The sequence below is a fragment of the Carcharodon carcharias genome, chromosome 2, assembly GCF_017639515.1.
Source record: "Carcharodon carcharias isolate sCarCar2 chromosome 2, sCarCar2.pri, whole genome shotgun sequence".
NCBI lineage: Eukaryota > Metazoa > Chordata > Chondrichthyes > Lamniformes > Lamnidae > Carcharodon > Carcharodon carcharias.
In genome coordinates this window covers 54,054,732-54,080,506 of record NC_054468.1, presented here as the reverse complement: position 1 = coordinate 54,080,506, position 25,775 = coordinate 54,054,732, and the positions used below count along the sequence as shown (strand labels likewise).

General features: G+C 41.7%; 1 protein-coding gene across 1 annotated transcript in view; it reads left to right on the top strand.

Moving 5' to 3' along the window:
- The first annotated feature begins 1,146 nt into the window (after positions 1-1,146).
- nlgn1 (neuroligin 1) overlaps positions 1,147-25,775 on the top strand; it is a 627,338-nt gene continuing 602,709 nt past the window's right edge. The window contains exon 1 of the mRNA XM_041174033.1: positions 1,147-1,297. Within this exon, the coding sequence (XP_041029967.1) occupies positions 1,177-1,297 (121 nt within the window). The 5' untranslated portion in view covers positions 1,147-1,176. The remainder of the gene's footprint in view (positions 1,298-25,775) is intronic.

Here is a 25,775-nt window from a genome sequence, read left to right as displayed (position 1 = left end):
TGATGCAGCTGGGAATAAGCTTTGGCAACTTTCAACCATGCATATAGATGGACATTTACACAAACAAATTGCTTCTGTTTTTTTGTGGGTGAACAAATTAATGGTTGTCTTTGCAAATTTTGCATACTGTGGAATAAAATTGAATATGGCATGTCTACATTTCTCTCTCATCCTACCAGTCTAGTCAAATGAGTTTGCTTGCTAAGAAGCAAAAGTAGGGAACAACTCTTGTTGATATTAATGGGTGAATGAGCTTGAAATATGATAATCATCTGACTGCTAATACAGGTAATTTTGTAACATCTGGTATCTGTTTTAAAATAGTGGACAGACAGCTGTCATATGTCTGCTGATATTACAAACAGTAATTTGACTAAAAATATAAAATCAACAGGACAAGATCATCTTAAAAAAAAGTAGAATCTTTTTGCATTTAAAGGAATACATATAAAACTTCATAATATAAAATATTAATAGCTTTGGAAATTATTTTGATATTTACAATTTATTATTTCTATTTTACAGGCCACAAATATCCTGATACCTATAGTTGATTTATCAAAGGAAATCCACCGTGGTCAATCAATTTCTTCATGTTGGCACAAAAAAGAAATTTTAGGATGTTGACTGAAAAATAGCATCTATCATCAATTATGAAATCCATAGGGAAATATTGCTGATATCAAAAGTTTCTGAGATTTGCCTTAGGGCTCTGTGTAAACAACTTCTTGTAGCTCGCTGAGATTTCTTCCAGATACCAAGCAGGATTTCTGTTTCTATATTTGAGACACGTTGTGGACCATGTCACTTCACCAGGAGAGGCTGCCATGGCTTAACTGCGTATTGAGGATGGTGATGGTGCATCCAATGCGAAAGGGATTTGATGTAACTTTCCTTCTTTGGATTCTTGGATTTACATTAAAGGGCAACCTGGTATTCTGCCAGAAACTAGATGATACCTATCCAGTTGTGAACACCAATTATGGCAGACTGAGGGGGATTAAAAAAGAACTGAGTAATGAAATCTTGGGTCCGGTGATCCAATATCTTGGCGTACCATATGCTGCTTCACCAACGGGAGATCGCCGTTTCCAACCCCCTGAACCCCCTTCTTCGTGGTCAGAAATAAGAAATGCCACCCATTTTGCACCAGTCTGCCCCCAGAATATACATGGTATGTTGCCAGATGTTATGCTTCCAGTGTGGTTTACTGCCAACTTGGAAGTAATTGCCTCTTATGTCCAAGAACAGAATGAAGATTGCCTCTTTCTAAACATATACGTGCCTACTGAAGATGGTGAGTGTAAGCCATAAGGAACAGGGAAATTTAATTTTAATCTTTACTTATTGTATATTTCTTTGTTCAGGAAGCATGACATAATGTTTGCATGCTGTGGTTTGTGTGTGTGTGTGTGTGTGTGTGCGTGTGTGTGTGTGTGTGCGCGCGCGTGTGCATATATCTGTGTGCAAATGCATGAAGCTTTCTCGATGCATCAGATATGTATTCTGTCCCCACTCATTTTTCCCAACCCATGGCACGACCATTAAGGTGGATATTGGTTCTCGATTCCCCCTCTCACTGACTTAAGAAAAGGCGCATAATTTGCCCATTGTGTGTGCAGACACAATGAGTTGGAAGCCTGTCTTTGTAGAAAGGACAATTTTAAGTCAGTTGGTGGTGTTGCATGCTCCTACTGTCTGTGACGGAGCTCATGTTATTTTTTAGTCTTTTATTCATTTTTCAGTAAAAAGAATATCGAAGGAATGTGCCAGAAAACCGGGCAAGAAAATATGTAGAAAAGGAGGTATGTATAAAGCTTGGAGCAGAAGAGGTTGTACTTCTCATCCAGAGACCACCACTGATACTTTGAGGCAAAGGTCAGCAAATGTCATGTAATTTATGACATTAGTGCACACATCAAAAAGCATGGATTTAAAACTTGCTTAAAAGACAGCACAAATAAGAAGAACCTAACTTTTATCATTATTTGCCTTTCATTTTGCTACCTGGACAATAAGAAAAGTTATATTTACACTAGACCGTTTCATGTATTTTGTTTGCTATTTATATATGTTATTATTTGGAGACTCGAAGATTTCAAATGGTTATGTTTTCTATAAGATATTCTATCCTGTCAAAAGTTATTGGAGGTGTGTTTTAAAATGGCTAAATAAGCGAAAACAGACTACTAAAGTATTCTAAATGCTACTGTGGCAAACTAATCCATAGTGATGAAATCTTCATCAACAGTAGTTTGTTTTACCACCAACAACACAATTTAACTTCTCCAATTCAATTTTTTCTTAATACTAAAGGACCTCAAATACTATTTCAGTGAATATTGGTAGTGACTTGTCAAGAAGTCTAGTATTAAGGAAACTATTGGATTTTCTGCTGCTACACTATCATGACTTTTAACCCTGTTTACATGTTTAAAAGGGTTTCTGCCATACTTCTAATGAAGTTATGGCAACAAAGTGGCAGAGTGGCCCTGAATTTCCTTGGACTTTGAATACTCCTGCCAAGTGTGGATTGTGTTTACTTATTACAATATGTCATAGTTTGCTCTGAAATATTTGACAATGAAAACAGTGCTATCAACATATAAACGAACCAACCTCATACAAAACATAGTTAGATACCATGCAGCAAAAGGATTTTAATGTAGACTCAAAGAAATTCATCACTTTTACTCTTTGATAGAAAACAAGGTTCAAGTCCATAGTTGTTCATGCTATATTTCACTGCAAACCTGGAGCATGTAAAAATCTAAGTCTACTTCTAGCAATTCAAAGTCATTTTTGGCAATATAATTTGAACTATCCATCAATTCAAACTGAGTTGTTGGGATAGAATTGCATAATTCAAATTATCCTGATGACTTTGAACTAACAGGAGCTTGAAGAGTGGATAAAGTAAGAGTGGCGCAAAGGAGTAGTAAAGTAGCAAGCCTTACCAGCCGAACTGCAGCTTTCTGTTGTAGGAATCTAGTCCGGAAATTTACAATTAAGGTTCCTATTACTTTCATGTTAAATTGATTCATTCAAACAGCAAACTTTATCTTATTTTTATTCACACTGCTTGAACCATTCACTGGTCATTTCTATTGATGCTAAGGATCTTTATTTAAAGTCTAATAAAATTTGCTCTATGAAGAGGTTAAAGAAAATTGTGGTGCTCCATTTTACATTTGTCAGTCTGTCACTGCCATTTTTTTTTTGGAAAAAATAACTTTTACACTAATATAGAGGCCTCTATTTTAAAACAAAACCTGGCATCTCCAAGTTTTTTGCTTTTCATTTAAAATATTTCAGTAAGTGGTTTTGATCATTTTTAAACACTGGTGTACGCCAGTCCATATCCCATGACTTCACTGGACTATAACATTTTTTAAATGAACTATAGGAAGGGCTGTGGTCTATAGCACACAATATGAACAAAATTTCACAGACTAAAAGGGAAGGCAAGCTAAATAAACTAGTAAGCAAGTGACAACATGTTTAGATTTTAAAAGCCTGAAGATTATTGAAGAAAATTTAAAGGCTTCATATTTGTTTGGCTGTTCAGGCAGAGTCTTTCTCCACTATCCCTATTCTAATAAAATAACTGGCATGTGAAGTGCAGGACCAGGCCTGTCATCCTGCTTTCTCAACCTCATTGGGATCTGACATATGGTTGCAGGCTGACATTCCCAGTGGCCTCCTGAAAGTGTGTAAGTGGGGCCTAACAGCTCTGACAATTTGGAGCTGGACTCCTTCATATTCTTGTCTGGCAGGCCTGCTAGTGTACCAGTCATCTCAGTTGTGCATGTCAATCTGCTTTCTCCTCTACATTACTGCATGAAAGTCCTGAATTGTATCCTCTGTAGCAGAACTTGTGTGACATTGTCCTCCAGGGAGCTGGCATATTTGCTATCCTTTCCCCCAGCTTGTCTGCAACCAACTCATGCCCAGTGACTCACTAGGAGGAGATCCTGCCTCTAAATTACCATCCAAAGTATATATAGTGCCAATATTTGAGCTGGTGGCTGGCAGTGTCAAATCAAATGCCAGTTCTCCTGTATCAGGTGTGTGGTCTTATTTGTGCCCTGCATTGTGAAGATGCACCTGCCAGGTTGCAGCTGGGTATTTAAAAGCATAAATACAGAGGATGAGGGAAGTGAGGTTGGGAGGATGGCAAAAGATCATGGTTTCAGCACCTACAGCTTGCACTTCATGCCAGATAGTAGGATGAGTTTGAAAAGATCTAAGTATGTGGAATCTGAGAGATGTTGTAGAGGGGCTTGCATCATTACTAAATGTGTGAGGGTGAGGTGAAGTTTCAGAATGTTAGTCATGAGTTCTGATTGCTAGAGATTATTGATGGGTGAGTGATGGGGCTGTGGTGCATTAAACAGTGCGAGAGGTTGGTAGTGCGATAGGTAGGAGATGACATTTCAAGATGAACCCACCTGTGAACTTTTTGTAACACTTCAGCCACCTCCTCCGGGCCAGATTCCTCGAGTTGATCTCTGTGTCTACCTGCACCCATTCTTTTCAGTGTATGCCTGGAAGACCTCCAGGCTCCCTGGAAAAATATGACCTCTTGCCTCCTTTCCACCTCCTGGACTAAGGCCTGCAACCCCACATCAGAAAACCTGTGTGCCCTGTCTCTAGCCTGCTGCTCTACTGGAACCTGTATTTCTACTCTTAAAGCAATTTTAGACACCATCCCACCAGCTGCTGCAGCCTGAATACCTTTTGAGTACGCACACACACACTTTCAAGCTCCGAAAGAGTACAAAAACAAATGCAGATAAGTGCTGGCCATAATAGTATTAACAAAGAGAATTTTGGTCTGGAGGTGGGAGAGATTTATCTATCAGTTATATCTACCCAGGACAGTGAATGAAATGCTGAAAAACATACCCAGATGTTGCTCCATGTAGATTTAATTGATTTTGCAAGTTGCACATAAAAGGGAAAGAGAGCTTGGAGGAATGCTTGAATGCAATATTGAACACAAATGTATGGGTGAAAAATTGTACAGCATGGCAGCTGGAACATATGTTAGCAATACTAACTTTTTTTTTAAGGACAATGATTTTTTTTCCCTTTGGGTTTTTCCTGATAAATCCCAAAAATATATTCAGTGAAAGATTTTTTTAAGAGTGATATTACTGTGGCTCTCCTAAAAGTAAAAATGCTACTTTTTTTACTAAGCAGATGGTATGGATTAAATATTGCAGACAAAGTTACAGATGATCTTAATCCAATATATCATCTCATTCTACTTTAATACTGATTGTTAAAAATTTACAATTAAAGTTGCAAGGCTTTAAAGGAATGACCTCTGTCTGTACCATCTCTGAAACAGCCTGAAAATTGTCTTTTAGCAACCGTTTAAAGTCTGAGAGTCAGATAGTCTCTCTCAACAAATCCCTGATCCTCAAGGTACCCTTGTTGATTTCCCAATAAATTATAGCAAAAGCAAATGTGAAATCTTGTTTGTTTAAATGTTGGAAAGTTTCAGTGGATCATTTCAGTCCCTGGGTTCATATCCTGGACTTGAGACCCAATTTGGTCACAATCCCTGTGGGAGAACCATAAACTAAAATAACCAAATTTATCAAATGATCCCTAACAAGATTCCACTTTTGTAACATGAATCAGAATCAACATAAATTAAACATGAATTACCAGGCAAATTATGGTCAGTACGAACTATAAATTAGTCATGAAATAGCTGATACAACAAAGACTATCTCAAGATTACACGCATTTGCGTCACTCCTTGTACAAATGTGGCACTTAGTGCAATCTTGCTGTCTTTCCAACTCAGTCTCCAGTACATCAATCTCTCACTCAATGGATTTCGTCCTCCAGTCACAGGCAACAGTAGCCCCACTCCTTTTGAGTTCCCCGGAGGCAGCTTTCACTCAAACGGTACACCTGTCGTTAAACAGTCTGGTAGGCTCTGGTAAAACTGAAGAAAGCAGTGGAATTATCCAATTCACAATCTCTGCTCTAACTCTGTCTTCAGCTTTCTTTCCCTTCCCTGATATTACATGGGAACTCCTTGTAAATGTGCCTTCTCTGTTCTGCCCCTATTGTAGCTTCTGTGTCCCTGGCTACACAGCATCTGAATTTTTACTTCCTTTATGTTGGTACTACTTCCAGATCAAGGGCTGCCAGGTCACTTGGAACAGTATTTCTTCTTATCCCAAGGAAATTACTATTGCTCCCTTTACAATTGATGCAAACGCTTAAAAGTACTTTAAAACATTCTCAATAACAACTACAGATTCCCTAGATATATTAAAGAAACGATAAATTTTCCTTACTGTACTGCATCTGGGTCAAAGGTCATCACAATATAAGTGTATTTCTGTGTATTATGGAGTTTTTTTTAACATTTGAGCTTGTATAGCAAGTATCATTCTTCAATTAAACTACCTGATGAAATTGTGATATACAGTGAAATTGCTTCAATAAGTCTATTTGTAGCTAAAATATGCCTCAATAAGAAGTGAGAAAATGTGAAGGGCATTTACAATTATCTTTAGCATATGAATAAAGAGCAAATGCGCATTGGTTATAGTCATTATCGGTTTTGGTACCCCAGTCAAATACTTTGAGATAATTTTCATATAACATTGAAGAAAGGAGTAAATGGAGTTTATGAAATAAAGATAGCTTATTTTATGTTATATAATGTCATAGTTTATGGACAGTCGTAGATTTAGAATTTGGTTGAATGAAAATACTCAAAAAGCACAAGGAAACTTGGGATAGCATATTAAAAGTCACACTGGCAGAATTTACACCCAAATATATTCTAAATTTCAAACCTTAAGCATAACCCATGTCAAGCTTTAGTACAGCAATTCCTCACTTAACGTTGTAGTTGCGTGCTTGAAAAGTGTGACTTTGGGTGATACAACAAGAAGCAAATCAGATTTTCTCAGAACTGATGTATAAACTGGCGCTCGGTTCTTTTCAGAGCCAGCCAAAGGATTTGTGAAAGAGCTGATCTGCTGTAAGGTGTGATACTATGAGATCTAATCTGTGCATATCATCTGAGGCTATGGGAATTGATCTGAGACTTGATAGAGCCCTCAGCTGGATCTCTATTAATATATTGTTTTTGTCATAAGTAGGCCTCTGCATTCTCTTTTTTGCAGCATCTGTTCTCATAGACCATTGTGCGCTCAGATGTTAGATGCAATCCTCCGGTAAGGCCAACTGGGTAACTAAAAAGAGAAAAAGAAAGACCTGTATTTCTAAGCACCTTTCATGACCATCAGACATAGCAAAGCACTTTATGGCTAATGAAGCACTTTAAAATGTAGTCATTGTTGTAATGTAAGAAGCTATTGAAGGTATAGACCCAGCTTCACCTGTGGGGAGGCTATTGGCTTTGACACATTGAGGTTAATTTCTCAATACGAAATAGAGAAAACGGGGATGGAAATACAAAAGCAAAATACTGCAGATGCTAGAAATCTGGAGTTGAAGCAGAAAATGTAAGAAAAATCAGCAGGTCAGGCAGCAGCTATGGAGAGAGAAACAATTAACATTTCTAACTAAAGGTCATGGACCTGAACTGGAATGGAAACTTGAAATGGGGTGAAAAAACTGTTCCGAAGAGGAGCCGCGTTTGACTTGAAGCAGTAACTCTGTTTCCCTCTGCAGATGTTGCCAGATCTGCTGAGCATTTTCAGCACTTTCTGTTTTATGTCAACGAAAGTGTGTCAGCCCAAATGTAACAAAGGATTCAAGAGTTCTGTGCAATTCTGTGCTGTTGCTCATTCCACCAGTTTATTACAAGAACCCTGGGGACACCACCTTGAATGCAGGTGAATGAGTTGCTATTGTGGCATAATTCAACTTGCCTTTTATTTAGGAAGAGGCACAGCATAAGTGCTAATGGATTTTGGTATGCACAGCTCCTATAATTTTGAAACTTTGTATTTTTTATATGAATGTTAGAATGAACTATACTATTCGGTCAGTAAGTTTACACACCTTCCACGGTATTAAAAGGATTCTGATTGTAAAGAAATAATATTGAACACTACTCAGTTGAACACAACTCAGAAAATGTTGATGTGATAAGAATCCTGGTCTTTCCCGCTATAAGTGATAATTACTTAACTTGAACAGCTGATGTTATGATCCACTTATGATTTCATTGCTTGTCACTCAGTCATTGTACCTGGTCACCACTATTGATTACACAGTAGATGGAATTGAAATTCATTTTTTTCAGAATATCTGACAGTGCTAAATAGGTACCAGAGCAATTAACAAACCATTAAACAATAGTATTCAACTTCACCATTAGTAAAAGTCTTTTCAGTTGTTTTCACAATCATCTATAATATACCAATACTTCAAGGTGTACCTGAGTTAGTTTGCAATTTTCTGATTGCAAACAGGGAAAAAGAAAATCTTAACATTCTAGATAGTTAGAAACTGGTAACTTCTATTCCATTTTTGTTTGGGTCAGTGTTCTCCTCTTGTCCTTCCTCTACCTTTCTAGTATAATACACTAGGCATTGACCTCCAGCCTTGGAATAGCATCAGCTCCTGGAGCTTTGCTGCTTGACAGGAATTAGATTGTGTTCTTCATTTCTAACAGGGTCATCAAGAGGACAGTTGATGGCAACCTTTGGCAGCCTGTTAATTACTTCTTCATTGATGAATGAAGGCTGATTAGCGATGTGGTTAAAGTGCTGTGCCCACCTTTCTAAAATTTGGGCTTTTTCTGTGAGCAGTGTTGACCCATCACTGAGAATGGGTGATGAGCCAATTGATGCCTGTTCAAGAAGCACGCTCAGCTCTTTTGGCCAATGTAAGAGCAAGGAATTATCCCTCAAGAAAACAAAGATGCCTCCATTGTCTAATTGTACAAGTGGAAAGGAACTCATTGATCTTGCGATAATTATAGCGGAATCTCACTCCTCTCCATTGCTGGCAAAATCTTCCAAATCCTTCTAAAGAGCTTAGTGCAGCATCTTGACCAGGGTCTACTGCCAGAGTCAGTGCAGTTTCAGGAAAGGTGAAGGAAGCACTGACATGGTGTTTGCAGTTATGCAGTTCCAGGAGAAAAGTCAAGATCAGAACATAGACCTCTACACCATGTTTGTTGACCTTACCAAGGTCAGCCGTGAGGGCCTTTGTAAGATAATGGACACATTCAATTGCTCTGAGAAATTCATCACAATGGTTTTATAGTTCCAGGAGGGCATGTTCGTGCATGTCCTGAATGATGGTGAGCCTTCTGACCTGTTCCCAGTCACTAATGGAGTTAAGCAAAGCTGTATGCTAGCGCCAAACCTCTTCATGTTTTTCCCTGCCATGTTCTCCAATGCTTTCCACGATGATGATCCTGGCATCAAAATGGATATTGTGTGGATGGGAAGCTGCTCAATCTGAGATGACTCTAGGCAAAGACCAAGGTCTTCAAGGTCATACTTTGCAATTTCCTGTTTGCCAATTATTATGTGTTAGCTGCCAGAGTTGTACATGCAATGTAGCATTGACTTGTGCTCCAAAGCATGCAACGACTTCAGCTTTACTCAGTTTTCTTCATGCTAATTGTAATGTACCATCCTGCTCTAGAAAAGCCATATCTTGAGCCTAAGGTTTCAGTCCATGACCAGAACCTGTCAGCAGTGGATAAGTTCACTTATCTCGATATGCAAGAATTGCCAAAGCAAGTGTAGTCTTCAATAAATTTTGAACATCAGCCTGGGAACAAGAAGTAAGTCTGCCTACTAAATTAAAAGTCGAAAGAATAATAGTCCTGCCCACTTTGCTGTACATTGAGGGACTTGGACTGTGTACCAGCTTCATGCCAAGAAGCTCCATCACTTTTGCTTGATCTGCCTTTCAGAAGCTTCTGAAGATCAGATGGCAGTACACAATACCAGATGCTGTGGTACTCACCTAAGCTGGCATGCCAAGCATCCATACCATATATTGAGATGGGCATAAGTGAGTTGGGTCAGTCACATAGCCAGGATGCCTGACACTTGCTTACCAAAGCAAATCTTCTATGGAGGGCTCGAGTCTGGGGTGCGCTGTCATGGCTTTCAAAGGAAGTGCTATAAGGATACTCTGAAAGCTTTGCTTTGGAGTTTTGATATTGACCCCGAGTCCTGGGAGATGGTCGCCCAGGATTGATGCCACTGGTGCAACCAAATTAAAAATGATGTATTGTCCTTCAAAAGCAAGTGCAATATAGGAGGTGGAGAGGAAATCTTGAGCTAATGACTCATCCAAAACTTGATTGACTCTTGTTTCATATCCTATTTGCAACATAACCTTCCGGGCGCAGATTGGTCTTAGCAGTCACCTACATACTCAACAGGACCCTACCAAACAGTCCAGTTGATGAACATGGTCATCTTTGCCTTGAAAAACAAACAAAGTATGTGACATCACCTCATCTAAAGGCTGTTCTTCCTGTTTGAGTCAGCGCATTGATTATCAATAAGCTGTAAAAAGACAAAAAACATTACAACCAACCCTGATCTCATCTCACCTGGTGCTTAATTAGGAACCTGCAGTTAGCACACTGGCTGAGTTTGTATTGCCTCCACCAATCTGAAACAGTGAAGTGTCACTGGAACTAATAGTGGCAACCATACCGCTTTCCTTATGAGCTCAGTTAACTTGGCATTGAGCCTGGGCTCTGCCTAATCTGTATTCTTCAGTACTATGCTACATGTTGCAATTACTGAACCACGGAGAGAACAGCCTCCCTTATACCCAACTTATTTAATACATGTAGGGAAGAATTTCCTTAATTTTTTCAGTGCATTCATGGGCCTGGAATCGCATTTTTTAAGTAAAGAAATTCAGGTATAAATTCTGCTAGTGTGCCTTTGAAAACACAACCCTGCCCCCAGGGCGTTATTATTATGGAGGAGTTAAAGTAGTACAGGTTGGAGAAATGGAGAGTTGGGCACTATGCCAGTAGAATACAGCCCACCAGATATTAACTCCCTGAAGGACTAAAGGCAGCACAGGTGCTATGAGAATATCTCTGATGAGCACTGCAACAGAATAATTCACACATCAAAAGATGCAGCAAGACATCTCTGATCCAGCTTTGCATGATATTTAATTGATATTTAATAATCAAAATCTTAACTAGGGAAAAAAGGCCAGCATTTTTAAAAATATTTTTGGTCATAAATATCTTCAGTGGGCACAGCAGATTCATTTTGCTCACAAAGAGGAAATGCTGTAAATGCAAAAGTTTCAACTCACCGTGAAGTTTGTGGGGATATGGGAATCGTTTTTTTACTCTGAAATTTTATGATCAGCGCTGCATTGCTTAAAAGTGTGGTGAATGCAGATTTAATAGTAACTTTCAAAAGGTAATTGGGTAAACACTTGGAGGGAAGTTGACATGGCTATGGGACAAGATAGTGGGACCAATTGGTAGTTCTTTCAGAGATCCGGTACAGTCATGATGGATGAAATGGCTGCCTTCTGTGCCTTATGATTTTGTGATATTTATGGTCACCACCTGTTCTCCTTAAGAATGAAGGTGGCCACTGCTTTTAAGTTGCACAGTTCAGGCTCCTTTCAGGCAGCTTTGGGTGGCTGAGGAGAACAAACAAGTGCAGAATAAAATAATGAGCGTTCTTATGCAAATTACTGACACCCTTTATAACTGACCCACCCACTTCATCAGCTTTAGCATCACAGAGGTGCAGCAGGGGCAAAGAACTATTTGGTTCTACGGGATTGATCGATTTCCTCCAAGGTCCAGAATGCCATTGATTGTACTGATGTTATAGCAAAGGAACCCATAGGACCATAATGCATCACTTACAAACAGGAAGGGATTCCACCCTATGAATGAACTGATAGTTTGTAAGACCACTTGAAAGATCCAGGCTCATCTTCCAGCATTCATCCTTCCTGACGATGTTGAGGAAAAAAATATTTAATGGATGGCTACTGGGCAACATTTTCTGCCATAACTGATACCTCAATATGACTACTCCAAACAGAATCAGTGGAGCTGTACAATAAGGTGCGGATGGTTTCAAGGCTGGTGACTAAGAGGACCATTGAGGTCCTGAAAGCACTTTGAACAAGTCATATGCAGTATGTGTCATGTATGTTCTCCAGAATTGTGATTGTGTGCTGTTCCTTTCAGAACTTGCCATCCACCAAGGAATACCCACTGAACAATGTAAGAGGCTTTAAAGGGCAGCTGTTCTCAAGTCTTTGTGAATTTGTCCATTGAGCAACACAGGCCAACCTCTTCCCCGCTTGAGAATAGAGATATTCCATCAAATCAATATCCATCCTATCGCATGACAGCACGTCAGTCCATCATTATGGATGTCAGTAATTGTGGTCTCAGTATATAATTGCTCCATTTCCTATATAACATAATCTTCATGAATAACAGTGCACAACACAGTGCGCAGTCTAACTTAATGCAATAAAATCCAAGTGCAAAAAAACCAATCATTCCTAATGCTGTTTTCCTGAGTAATTATAACTGCCTTTCTCTTACCTGTTGTGATGTTCCAACTAATTGCCACCTAAGGGCCTGAATCATGGGAGATGGTTGGCAGCTCCTTATAGCACATGACAATCCTGGCAGGCTTGGTAAATGCACACCCAAGGGTTTGTCCCTCATGTCTTCAATCATCTTGAGTAGGAGTTGAAAATCTTTATCATTGAATTTCTGTGTTCTTCTTTGCTGACTTCTGGGAATGAATAACAGTTGAGTGATCATGAATCTGACTAGGTAGAATCAAAATCTTGGTAAGACATGCAGTGATGTAAGTTGAGAGAGAAATCAAAGAGTAAAACTCTATTCCTGTCTAATTGATGGTCTTCCAAAGTGCTACTGAAGCATGAAAGCTGAACAATTATTTTAAAAACCTCCCATGTAACCTTTGCAAAATTCTCCTGTTCAGCTGCCAGGGTAAGTCCAGAGGAATGGGCGTTTGAACAAGAGTGGGGGAGGGTTGGGATGAACTTGGACTATCAGCAGCACACTGGGAATGCTGCTGCTACTGCTACTTCACATTTAGGCTCAGATTTTGCTGAATTTGGGAATAAGGTCCTAAAACATGCTGACAAAATATGAGAAACTAAAATTGTCAACATGAGGCCCAAAACAGGCATTAGGCCTTAGGTATTAGGCATTAGCTTATTCAATGGACTTCTTTCAGCTGAACGTATTGGACGCTGGCACACTTCCAGGGAGATTGGGCAAGGATACCCCACCCAAAATTCATATCCCAAACACTCGTTCCACATGCAGGAAGTTTGTTCGATGTCGGTCAGTTTCTTTCAATAGTAAGCCTGGAGAGGATCAACATTATGGCCAGGATTTTCTGTGTGTTGGGGGGGGGGGGGGAGGTGTGTGTGTGTGGAGCGGGAGCGGGAGCGGGCGCAGACGGGATTGGACCTGATCGCCACCCGCAGCAGAGAGGTTTGGGTGCCCAGGCCAGGCTGCAGGGTAGGCCAGTGGAGCAGGCCAGGGTGCAGGGTATGCCAGTGGGGGGGCCAATGCCCCTCGTTTTTCTGATGACTGCCTTGCTGCCCTCCTTGAGGAGGTGGCAGCACAGCTGGAGGTGTTGGTCCCCTGGGATGGGAGGAGGAGGCCCTCATACATGACGAAACGTGCCTGGGAGGAGGCGATGGAAGTGGTGAGCTCCCATGACGTGGTTTGGCGCACCTGGATCTGCAAGCGCTTCAATGATTTGTTGTGCTCTAGCAGGGTGAGTACCATATTGGTATTGGGTATTTAACCCAGCAGGTAGCCTTACCCTCTGCGTGCCCCCCCCCCCCCCCCCCCCCCCCCCCCCCCTCCAAATCTTAGTGTTGTGAGTGCATTGAATCAATGATGGTATTTTTCCTTTGCTGGGTGGGCAAGCAGATAGTGCCCATGCTGAGGTCAGCCTGAGTGGGTCATGAGGAGATGAGTTTTCCCCCGCAGCATGTGTTGATCTTAGATCCACATGACTGGTTTGGGGGCAACCTGGAGGAGCTGCACCTAGGCGCAGACTCAGAACTCCAGGACATGTCCTAGTCAGTGATGAGATGGTAGAAGGGGAGCCTCAAGGTGGCATGGCAACGAATCATCTGCTGCCCTCGACGCTGCACGTGCTTGTTATGTTCCTTGCTATGGAAGGAAATACCGTGTGGTTCCTAATGTAATGTGGGCAGCATGTGTCCAAGGGGGCGGTGGGGAGCAGGCCTAGCATCTTTGTCTGAGTGATCAGCAGCAGCGGGGTGAGGAGGCACTGGAGGCCTGATATGTCCCACTCTGGTTGGGGGTGGGCCATGCGTGAACAGAGTCCATGTGCAATTTGCCCTAATCAATGCTCTTCTCTCTTTTTCAGGAGAAGAATACTCATAATGTGGCTGAGCATATGAGGACCGGAGGCGGCCAGGCACAGCTCTCCATATTAAGCCGCTTTGAGCAGGAGGCCCTTGAACTGGAGAGGTGCCATGCACCCAGGTCTACTGGTGTCGTTGAGGCTGGGGTGCCACGGCCAGGTATTTAAGGCCAACAGTGAGGTCCGCATTGTCCTCCCAAAGGCCATAGCACTGATGATTGTTTCAATTAGTTATTGTTGCAACATCGCTAGGCCATTGGTTATGGAAGGTTGAATGAATAATGAGCCGGGGGACTGGGATGAACTTTGTCATTGTCTGAATGCTAACTGATCCACTGTCTTTGTTCTTACTTTCAGCATCATCAGAGCACGGCTGGGAGGAGAAGTAGCAGATGACCCCTCTCACACCTGAGGGTCCTGAAGTCTCACCAGCATCACACTATTTCTGCGAGGCAGGCACCAGCGCAGAAACTAGCACCTCGGTGGAAATTAGAACAACAGCTAGTGTCCTGGGGCACAGTGGTGATGACACCTCACACTCGCTGGAGGAGCTGGCAGAGACAGAGTGCCCATGCAGCCTGAGGACTGTAGGGGATCAGGCACATGCTCAGTCGGTGCCTGATGATGTGCCTCTGGAGTTGTCTGCGATGCAGCAGGTACAGGAAATGCGACCAGGTGTGTGGGAGCATCTAGGGGTGATACATGAGGCTATGCTTGGCATGGTGTCTGTGGTGGAGGAGTCCACACAGTCGCTCACCGAAGCAGTGAGCCACATGTCCAAGCGCCAGGCACCCTCCTTGAAGAGAGTGGTGACTCTCGTGAAGAGCCTACTCCTGGAGACCCGCCAGGGCTTCCTGGGGATGCGCTCTGACCAGCAAGCCCTCACATTGGCAATGACCTCAGCTGGTCCCTGCCAGTGTGGGAAATAGTGTGGGCATCAAGCTTTCCAGCTTGTTGCACATCCATCCACAGTGAGCAGGGAGGTCTGAAGTGACGTCATGTCGGCACAGCAGCTGCCTGTCATATCTGTGGGTTCCTCAGGGCGCTCCAGATGAGGGCGGCAGCTCCTCCGCTCCTCTCCCAGTGACTGTATCTGACGACTGTAGTGATGACTCGGGATATGCCAGCTGCAGAACAGGCAGCTCCCTCCCAGGTGGGGCCAGCACAGGCTTCATGGGTGGTCATCCTGGCAACAGGACAGCAGTGTCAGCAGGCTGTCTCAGATGCCACTCCGTGATGAGGCAGCACCAAGACATAGCAGCCGTAAATGAAAGAATAAGGCACCTTAGGCATACCACAGGTTTTTCACTGGTGCTTTCGTGTTAGCCCAAGATTAGGTCCTTATGATTTCTTTTTGATTGTTTATACTTTTGTTTTCTATTTGTGATAACTTTTGTTTCACATATTAAATGCCAGATGTGTGACTATGGCTGAGGGTGCCTTGTTTCTTCTGCATATGTATGTTTAAGAAAAGTGTAATGATTGATTTTGTTGGACATTCAGCTTTATGTACAAGGCCCTTAGTTAGTGCTGCTGACCTGGCAGATTTTGCATTTAGGAGTCGAGTATCAAGGCCGCAGCCCATGCTTGTACTGGTGATCCATTAGTGTTGTGCTAGCTGAGGCTTCGTTGGATTAAAGCATCCTGGGTGTCTCTGCCTCTCTGGAGTAGTCCCGGGTCAGTGTCTACCCCCTCAGCATTTCCCTGTGCAAGCTCATCCTCGGAATCACTGCTGGACTCATCTTGTGCAGCTGTAGACACTGCGTCGACGTCTTCATCGTCCACTGTGTCCCCCCTTTCCGATGCAAGATTGTGGAGAGCGCAGCATGCAACTACTATCACCGAGACATGATCTGGGGGGTACTGAAGTGCACCCCCTGAATGGTCCAGGCATCGGAAGCGCATCTTGAGAAGACCGATGGCTCTATCCACCACAGGCTTGTGGAGGCATGGCTCCCATTGTACCACTGCTCAGCTTCTGTTCTTGGATGGCAGAGAGGCATCATGAGCCACCTTCTGAGGGGATAGCCCTTGTCACCCAGCAGCTATCCATCAGGCCAAGCCACTGAAGAGCCCTGGCACCTGGGAGTGTCTGAGGATGTAGGCGTCGTGGGAGCTGCCTGGGTACTTTCCACAGACTTGTAGAATCTGCATCCTATGGTCACACACTATCTGCACGTTCATGGAGAGGAAGCCTTTCCTGTTGACGAAGGCACCGGGCTCACCTGCTGGCGCCTTGATGGCCACATGTGTGCAGTCTATTGCACCCTGGACTTGGGCGAAGCCAGCAATGGCTGCGAAGCCTCTGGCTTGCTGTGTCTGGCCTGCCTGGTCCAAATGGAAGTGGCTAAAGGTCAATGCACGCCTGAACAGAGCATCTATGACCTGCTTGACACAAGTGTGGACAGCTGATTGGGCAACACTGCAAAGATCACCCACCAAGCCCTGGAAGGAGCCAGAGGCGCAGAAGTTGAGGGCTGCTGTGACCTTCAGAGCCACTGGCACGGGGTGTCCGCCCATATAGTTAGGGGAGATCTCAGGCCCAATCATCTGAGAGATATAATTGACTGTCTCCCTTGAGAATTGGAGCCTCCTTTGGCACTGCACCTCAGACATATTGACCTAACTGCTTTGCTGCTTGTATACCCTGGCAGCAGGATAGTGGCGTCTTCTGCAGCCCCTTCCGCCTTGGACTACCTCTTGGCCCTGCGTTCCTTGTGCCTGCGCCTGTACTCCTAAAGGTGGCTCCCCTGGAGGCTGAATGTGCACTCCTGGCCACCTCCCCCTTCTAGCTCTCCCTCCTCAGAGGAGCTGCCTCCAGTGGACAGATCAGATCCCGTACCCAGGCTAAGGAAAGGCTACCTGAAACCTGCAGGCCAGGAAAAGATTCCTCACTGCAGAGTGCTGAAAATTCTGCCCTATATGAAATAATAGTTGCTTTGCCTGTTTGTTTTTTATTCGAAAGCCCTTGCTATTTTTCCTTAGGTTTTTCACATAGTTAAATTAGTTTTGAGTAATTTAGTATTGACAACTTTAGTGTCTCATTTTTTGTCAACTTATTTTAAGCAAAGCACCAAAATACAGATGTCTTTGTATTCGCAAAAAAAGATATCTTGCCCTTTTTTGAATGATCAGTTATGTAAATGCTTTGAACAAAACTTTCAACTTTGGTGAAGTATAAAACAGTTGGTTGCAGATTGGCCCAATTTTCCTTTCCTTTGTAAAATTATTGTTTTGCCAAAGTTCATAGTTGTGCCTTTTGACATTTGAATGTTTTAAATGTCCAGTTTGCTACTAGTTTGAAGTACTTGGCGCTTAATTCTGACATGCAGATCTAATCTGAACATTCACGTCATCATCATTATTGTTTGTCACTTCAAAGCCAAAGGCAATTTAGGCAAAAGTCTTGGCCTTCTATTGAGGCCTTGGCCAGTGCATTTTGTTAGATTTGGTCTCTTCCATAGTTAGCTGCAATTGGAGGTTAATAGAGGTTGCTACATAATTGCATTTGTCTTGACCACTGAACATCTAGTAAAAGCAAGATAGTAGCAAAATAGCAAAAATAGGGGCAAAGGGAGCAGCTGTCAGAAAATTCTGTGTTCATGTTGAACATTTTGCAAGGAATGAATTCTATCTGGACTACTACAATGGCCTGAATTTTGGAGATAGTGTTGATACAATGTTGCTCAGTGCTGACCTTGGAGAAAACTGCCTGCAAAGATTTAATGGGCTCAGTAGCATCAATTTCTCCTTTCCAACATCAGTTACAACCTGGTTCCTTCGGTAGAGAATCTGCAGTGTCCAGGAATACAGAAGTTATCAAACAGGCTGAACAGCTGATCACACATAAAACCAGTAAATAACAAACAGGATTTATAATTCACATTTTAATTTTACAGGAAGCAAAATAATCTGAGACATAAACATGAGATAAAGGTAGAAGCTGAAATACCATAAGAAAACAAATTTTTATTAGTTTAAAAATCAATGGAATCTTTATCATGGAATGTAGAGAATGAGACTCCACACTTAATAAATTAGTTTTTCAAGGCCAGAAAGTTTGTTTAGCAGTAGTTGTGACTTAGTGTGCTGTTAAAACAGTTAACAACTCATTCAACAAGGCTCAACATTTTCATTGGTTTTTACACCAAGATTAATGCATAAAAAACCGAAATTAATGTCAAATCACAGCTTCGGTGTTGATTGCATCTGTGAAGGCTGCTATAGCACACCCTCTAGAGGAACTGGGTATCTCTTGACAGCAACTTCTGGGCTTATTTAAATATGTTGACAGAAAATGAGTCATCAGAAGTTGGTATCAGTTTTAAACCGTAATGATGACAAATGCTGTCAGTTTTACTATTAGTACAACTGAAAATTTCAGCCAAAAATTGGAAATGTGGCTGCCATTTTGTGCTTAGCAAGATTCAATGAACAACAACAAAATAAAAGACCAGTTAATCTGCTTCTGGTGATGACTGTTAAAGGAGGAATGTTGACTAGGGCAGCTGGTGCAATTCCTGCTGTTTGAATACACCAATGGAACAGCATAAGTCTCTCAGTACTGTACTATTGGCAGAATTTATTTTTAAGTATAAATGGAGTTTATAATTAAACATATATATTTTAATGTTCATATGTTTAATCATGGACAGAAGACTAGCTCTTAGAATGCAATCTTTGCTGCAGAAAGCTCTCTGCATTTTATTGGGCCTTGTCTTTTTTGTTCCCCAAAGCTTAATTAGGTTTACCTCTTAATAGGGTCACTAGTACTATAGAGTAAATTTGGCCTTTCCCATTTTATTGTATTGAATTTAGAGCCCTATTACTTAGAGCAATGTCTGATAAATATAAGTTATTTCCTACGGTGACACTTGATTAGGTATGCTACTAGTCAGCCATCTTTTTTGAGTTTTTAACTTTACATAATTCATCTGAAAAAACATTTAATTAAAAACTACTAGCTTTGGAAATAGTTTATTTTTGAATGTTCTTTCTTTAGCTGTTTAATTTCACTTTATAGTCTCATTAATGTATGATAGAGCTTGATTTTATCTTAAAAGTGGAAACGTGCAACCTCCCACAAACAAAATTAATGTGAATACAAAAATTGCTAAATTTTGTTGACTGGCTCAGAAATTGTCAGCAATATGTTTATACAAACACTTAATTTGTTTCCATGTGGTTCCTATCTCTGCTATTTAAACAGTGGCATCTATGACATTAAAATTGCAGATTTGTTAGGAATGCCTTAAACTTTGTTACGATGATGTGATTTAGAGTACTTTCCAGATGCATGTATTAAATTCCTTATTAAAATCCTACAAGTTAAAAAATATAAGTGTTAAACTGCTTGAAGAAATAATACTTTATTAAACTAATTGTGGCTTTTTGATCAGCTCCATAATGATGGGGATAAGAAAAATAATGGCTTGCAGTGTAGCTAAACATTAGTGTTACGATTAGGATATCTCTGACTGGATATATTTTTGCCTTTCATAGATTGTGGTAAGAGGAGTTATTTTAACCTTGCACATTGCACTGGGGAACAGAATGCACCTTTTGTTATGGTATGGGTTGCATATATTAAGATATTCTTCATAACAACTATGGCTGCCTACTAAAATTAACTTGTTAGGTATGACATGATTTGGGACATCCAGAGGATGTGATCACGTACAATAAAAGGCAGGTTCTTCCTTTGAAGTTGTGGAAGTTGAGAGAATTAACAAGCTTTGCATGCATTTATGTATGCAATACCAATTACTTTAAATGTTGTTTCCTCTTTTTTACATTTCTGATCTGATCCTGTCAGTTTCTTACATGGGCGGGTTAAGTTAAATTTACCTTCCCAGTGTCTGCCTTTTCCCATCATTGGTGACAAGGCTTCACCCATTTGGAACCTATTCTCAGGAATTCACTCCATAATCATTTCTCTTTCTTTCATTTTAAGAAAAACTTTCTCAAAACCCATATTCTGGATGAACCTTTTGGCTGGTCTTGCTCTGTCTCCTTTTCTAGGACAGCATCCTTCTGATGCTGATATGTGACAAACCATGGGGCATTTTATGTTAATGATGTATTCCTCCTTGTAAAGATGCTTAAAAACTTGATTAGAAACCCACAAAAATTTATGCCATTGTAAAACTGGTTAAGAAACATGTAGCAGGAACCATAGGCCAGGATTTCCTGAGCGGGAAGGTTCGGGGCCCACTCGCCGACGTCTAAAATGACGCGGGATGATGTCGGGCAGAATTCCCGCGTCACCCCGCCCCATTTAATTTTCAGGTAGGCGGGGGCTCAGCAGAATCAGCTATGCGCCGCCGAGCTGTCAATGGCCAATTGAGGCCATTGACAGAGTCATTAAACTAATTAATGGACCTGCCTGTCCAACCTTAAGGTTGGTGGGGAGGCCAGGAGCCCTGGTGGGCATTAGAAAAAGCATGAAACCTCATCCACGGGCGGGATGAGGTTTCATGTAGGTTTTTAAAAATTTAATTGAAGTGTATTTAAAATTTATGAACATGTCCCAACTCATGTGACAGTGTCACATGAGGGGACATGTCAGGGAATTTTTATTTCTATTTTTTCAGATTTTTCATTGTACAGCTGATCTCCCTGAGGCAGCACTTAGCCTCAGGGAGATGAGTGTGCTCTTTCGTGCGCATGTGTGAAAGAAAACACTCTCGGCTCAGGGAAACCTCCCCGCCCGCATAAGGAGCGCATAGCGCTTCCGTGCGGCGTCACACTGGGCAGGCCTTAATTGGCCCACCCACGTAAAATGGTGGCAAGCCCCCGATTGGGAGCGCCGATCGGAGCCGCACCTCCGTGCACCTGCTCTTAAACTTCCCCCTCGATGGGGGGATAATTCTGCCCATAGATTCAGTTTTAAAGTTTGTGAAAAGCTGTTCTGAATTTTGATCCTATTATAACATGTGTTTCTTGCCAGTGGATGCCAACATTATGCACTTTTTCTAGCATGTGCATACAATCTCCTTAGTGACTATCATATGAGGTGGCAATTAGCCTGTTTCTGTTTTATTTTATCTTGCCTTCTCCACACTCTTTCAAAATTGTAAATATAAGCTTAAGTAATAATATTTCCAATGGAATATATATTAATTTTTCATTTAACATCATAAATTGGGGTAATTTGCACTTTCAGATTTTTAAAACCATCTTGATTACCTTTAGCATGCTAAATACTCACTTGGATGATTTTCCTTTGGTCTAATATTTAAGCAGCCTGTGGAATATTGAAGGGTCAAATATAGTCACTGCCCTCAGCCTAAAAGCAGACACGGTAGGTTAATTATTGGCCAGGATTTAATGGATCCCACTGAGCAAGCTTGTTGGCAGGTGGGCTTGCATAATTGCAGGGAGGGGTGCGTGGTCTATTCCCACTAGTGGGAAAACTGACCCCCATTTAGTCTGTGGAGGTAATGGGCCAATGCGGGGAACCCATCCACTGGCTAATTAGACTCATTATTGAGCCACTTAAAGGTCACTATCCCCGAGCCCACTGGGATTTACTGGTGGCTCCAGGGATTCTCCTGAACTCGTGCGGGTCTCCCCTGCCTCCTGAAGGCTACCTAGAAAACCTTGTCAGGTTTGCCAGCAACCGTCCAGGGGGGTCCATCTTTCAAAGGCACAGTGTCCAATTTGCTGGACCTGGCGTCAGGAAGGGGTGCCCCATGAGAGCTATCCCACTCCCCTGCCTTTGCATATGATCCCCTCCAGCCCCCAACCCCTCACCGGCAACCCCCACCCCTTGACGCCCAACCTGCTCAAACACACCTGTGCAGTGAACCAGCGATGATCTCTAGTGAAGGCTTCACTGAATTACTGGCAGTAGCCACTGTTTCCGTTGGCGCTGCCTGTTATGTAGAGCTACCATACTTTGACTGGCCAGCAGCTCTTGGGAGCTGGATTTCCACCATACTGGGGATTTAATTGTGTGTGAGGCCTGACACTTCCCAATTAAGTGATGCATTTAAATAAAGTCGGGCGCCCCTTGGAGTGGTAACATTGGTTTTCTACCGGTTCTCCCACCGGTGGACTGAATACCCATGTCACCTACATTAAATTCCACCCATTGAGTGTGAAGCATCTAGAAGAAGCAGTGGCAAATGGAACCTTATTCCCTCCTTCATGGTGAGTTTGGTGGCTGGGTATTTAACAGGGTGAGAGAGTGGCAGGTGGGTGCCCTGCCACCTTCCACCTCTGCCCTGCTGCCAGTTTGGCCCTTAAGTAGCCAATTAATGCCCACATGGGCTTCATCCTGCCACCACTGTATTGACCCAGCAGGGGGCTCGCCAAATGGGACATCTACCACAGGGTCCTTGAACCTGGGGGTAACCTACTGCATCCCTGTTAAGTGACTGAGTGGAACAAGTTGCGGTGGGCCTTCTCAAAAAAGAGGTGACGGGATGGTCTCACCAGTGGCTGAGATCCCTGTCACCTTCACATGATTCCAGCCAGTAATTCCAAAAGCTTTTTGATGAAAATGGAACAATTTTGTCTTTCTTTGCGTGTCCTTTGAAACCTTTATTATATGATGTGAAATATTCCGTTAAATTGCACCATTTATCTTAAAAACTATTTGAGAAATTTTTGTTTACATGTTAACACCATTTTTAAACACATTGCATCATTCAAATAAAATTAGACACTTCAAAATTTCATCATTTGTTTGTCTTACATATATTCAAGTTTGCATAAAATAATTTTAGTCTTAACTGATTTTGAAATATGATTTGCATCAAAATCAATAATGGTATTTGCTGAAAACATCTGTGCCCTATTGTAAAGTACAATGCAATTGACATTAAAAAAAACATTGTCATTTGTAATGAGCCCAATTTATTACAAACTCGATTGTTCAATCTATTGGAAACATCAATTTTGCAGATACATTGATGCATCTCTTTTTCTTTAAATGTCTTGTAACAAGGTTTCTGCATTACTAAAGCGCTTAACTACCTGCTGCTAAGAGTATACAGCCAACAGGTCCAAGTATTTGCCTGAAACCTTTCGTCTATAGCAATTATTTTTATACTTGTAAAGTCCAGACATATAGGGAAGAAACAAAAAATAAGCTTCATGACAGATGAGAAATCAGAATTTGCACGGTTTGCAAGTTTAGATAGACATTGTGTTAACTTGGCATCGCCTGAGGTCCATAATATCTGAATTCCTTTTTGATGTGCTCTTTTTAGCTGATTCACAATGCCTGGAATCTTGCAGTAAAAATTACAGAGAGGCTATCAGTATTCACCGTTGTTAAAATGTAAATCAGGCAGCAACTTCTGACAAACTCATAATTTCTAGTTAAATGCAAAATCAAGAAGTTGCTGTCCAAGTTGCTCTAATGCTCCAGAAGCTGCACTAGTACAGTATCCGGCTGAAAGACTGAGAATTCTATTATATGGAACAGTGTGTTCTTGCATACTTATGTAATTGATATGCACTGAACTCAGGAAGGTTAGGCTTGTCCGTTCCAATGTAACTAAATTTTTAACATCATGATAAGTCGTCAATACTGCCAAGCAACTGCCTGGCACTGAAAATTAACTTTTATAAATGTGGAGACTCATTCCTTAAGATTTTAATTATTGTTGGAGATTTTAAGCAATACACTTTTAAAAACTTATTTTTTCTCATATCTCTCTCTCAATCCCATCTTTCATTCCTTCTCGTTATTTCACTTTTTCAGTTCACAATTTAGCATCGAGTTTAATATTATAACTTACACTTCCTGGTTCAGACCCTGCCTTGCTCAATAACAATTCTTCAATTTGATTGGCTAAAGAGATGAGCAATTGCTTAACCTGTTCACACAGATCCTAGATTCCCTATAAAAGATGCTGTAGAAAATTTCTAATCATTACAAATTCCAGTGCAAAGCCCTACGGTAAGTCGGTGGGAAAGTGTAAGTGCAATAATTAACTGGTGCTATTCGCTCATTGCTGACTGCAAAATCCTGCCCAATTTTCCACAATAGTCTGTATAATTTACCAATAACTCTCTTTAACATTACAACCATGTTGAAGATGTAGCATAAAATTTCATTTAGAGTTTGAAAAGAAATGAAAAGATTTCCATATATAACCTCATCCAGGTAATTTCATCCATTGGGTGGAATTTTGTGCCCTCTGCATGGCAGGTGAGTGGCGGACCCAGCCACCTTCCCGCTTCCACCCTGATTGCTCACAGCATGAAGGCAGTTAATGCCCATTTAAGGTACTCATGCTGCTGCTGCAGATATTAACCCAATGTAAGGCTGGGGGCTTGCTATGCAGAGAGCTTGACAAGCAAATTCTGGCGTGTTTGCTTGTTGGCTCTGGAGGGTGGGGGGGTCCCTCATTTGCAGGCACTTGGTTCCTGATTGAGGAGCCTGGCATCGGGGTGGGGGGTGGCGGGGGGGTTGGCTGAGAGCCCATCCCTGTCCTTACTGTTGATTCCCTTCCCACCAGCATTCACCTTTGGGTGGGCCCCTCCTCAATCCGAGGCTTTGGGTGAAATGTACTACCTGTAGCAGTCACCACTTTCCCAGTGCCACTGCTGAGTACATAAGAGCTGCCAGCCTCTAATTGGCTGGCAGGTCTTGTTGGGCAGAACTTCTGCCCCAGGGCCCATGATTGTGGGAATGGTCCGATCACTGGTGTGTGTCAGCTACCCGAGTTGCACAAGATGCATTGGGCCTTCTTGAAAAGAGGTGACACGGGTCTCATCGGCTCTCTAGCTGCCAGTCGAGACATCCATTGCCTCCATAAGATTCCGCCCATTATATTTGGCGTAGTGCTTTACTAAAGGAATATTAAAGCATACACCTTTGTTTGAATCCAATGAAATAGTGAACAAACAGGAGGGTAGATATCATTCAAATAAATGTAAATTGAAGAGTCCCTTTTCGATTGCGCTGTCACTGTATACTTCATGTTTGTGATGAATTTTATGTTAATTATTGCCTGGACATCGAATTAGCTCATAGTGTAAACTATGTTGTTGATTTGTGGTTCATTGTTGTAGTATTGAGTGCTTGCATTTATATATCCAAATGCTAAACATAATAAGTGCCGTACTGCCATTGGATTATGAATTTTTGTGTAGAGTGTAAATCAAGTCAGTGATGGGCAGAACAACCGCTCCATCCACCCAGTGAAGATGGTCGGAGGCTTGTCCCATTTTTGTAGTCATTTAAATATAATTTGTGAATTTCCAGCACTAATTGCTGAATGGGAGAATGGAAAATACAGTTGCTGCTATCTTTCAATGCTGGCTAGTGGCAATTGATTTTCTGAAATTCCTGGTAATGTTATTTTGTCCAGGGCCCCAGGGTTTCTGGTGCCATGGAGGTGTTCATGCAGCAAATCAGAAAAAGAAAGGAACTCCTTTTCCCTTCTA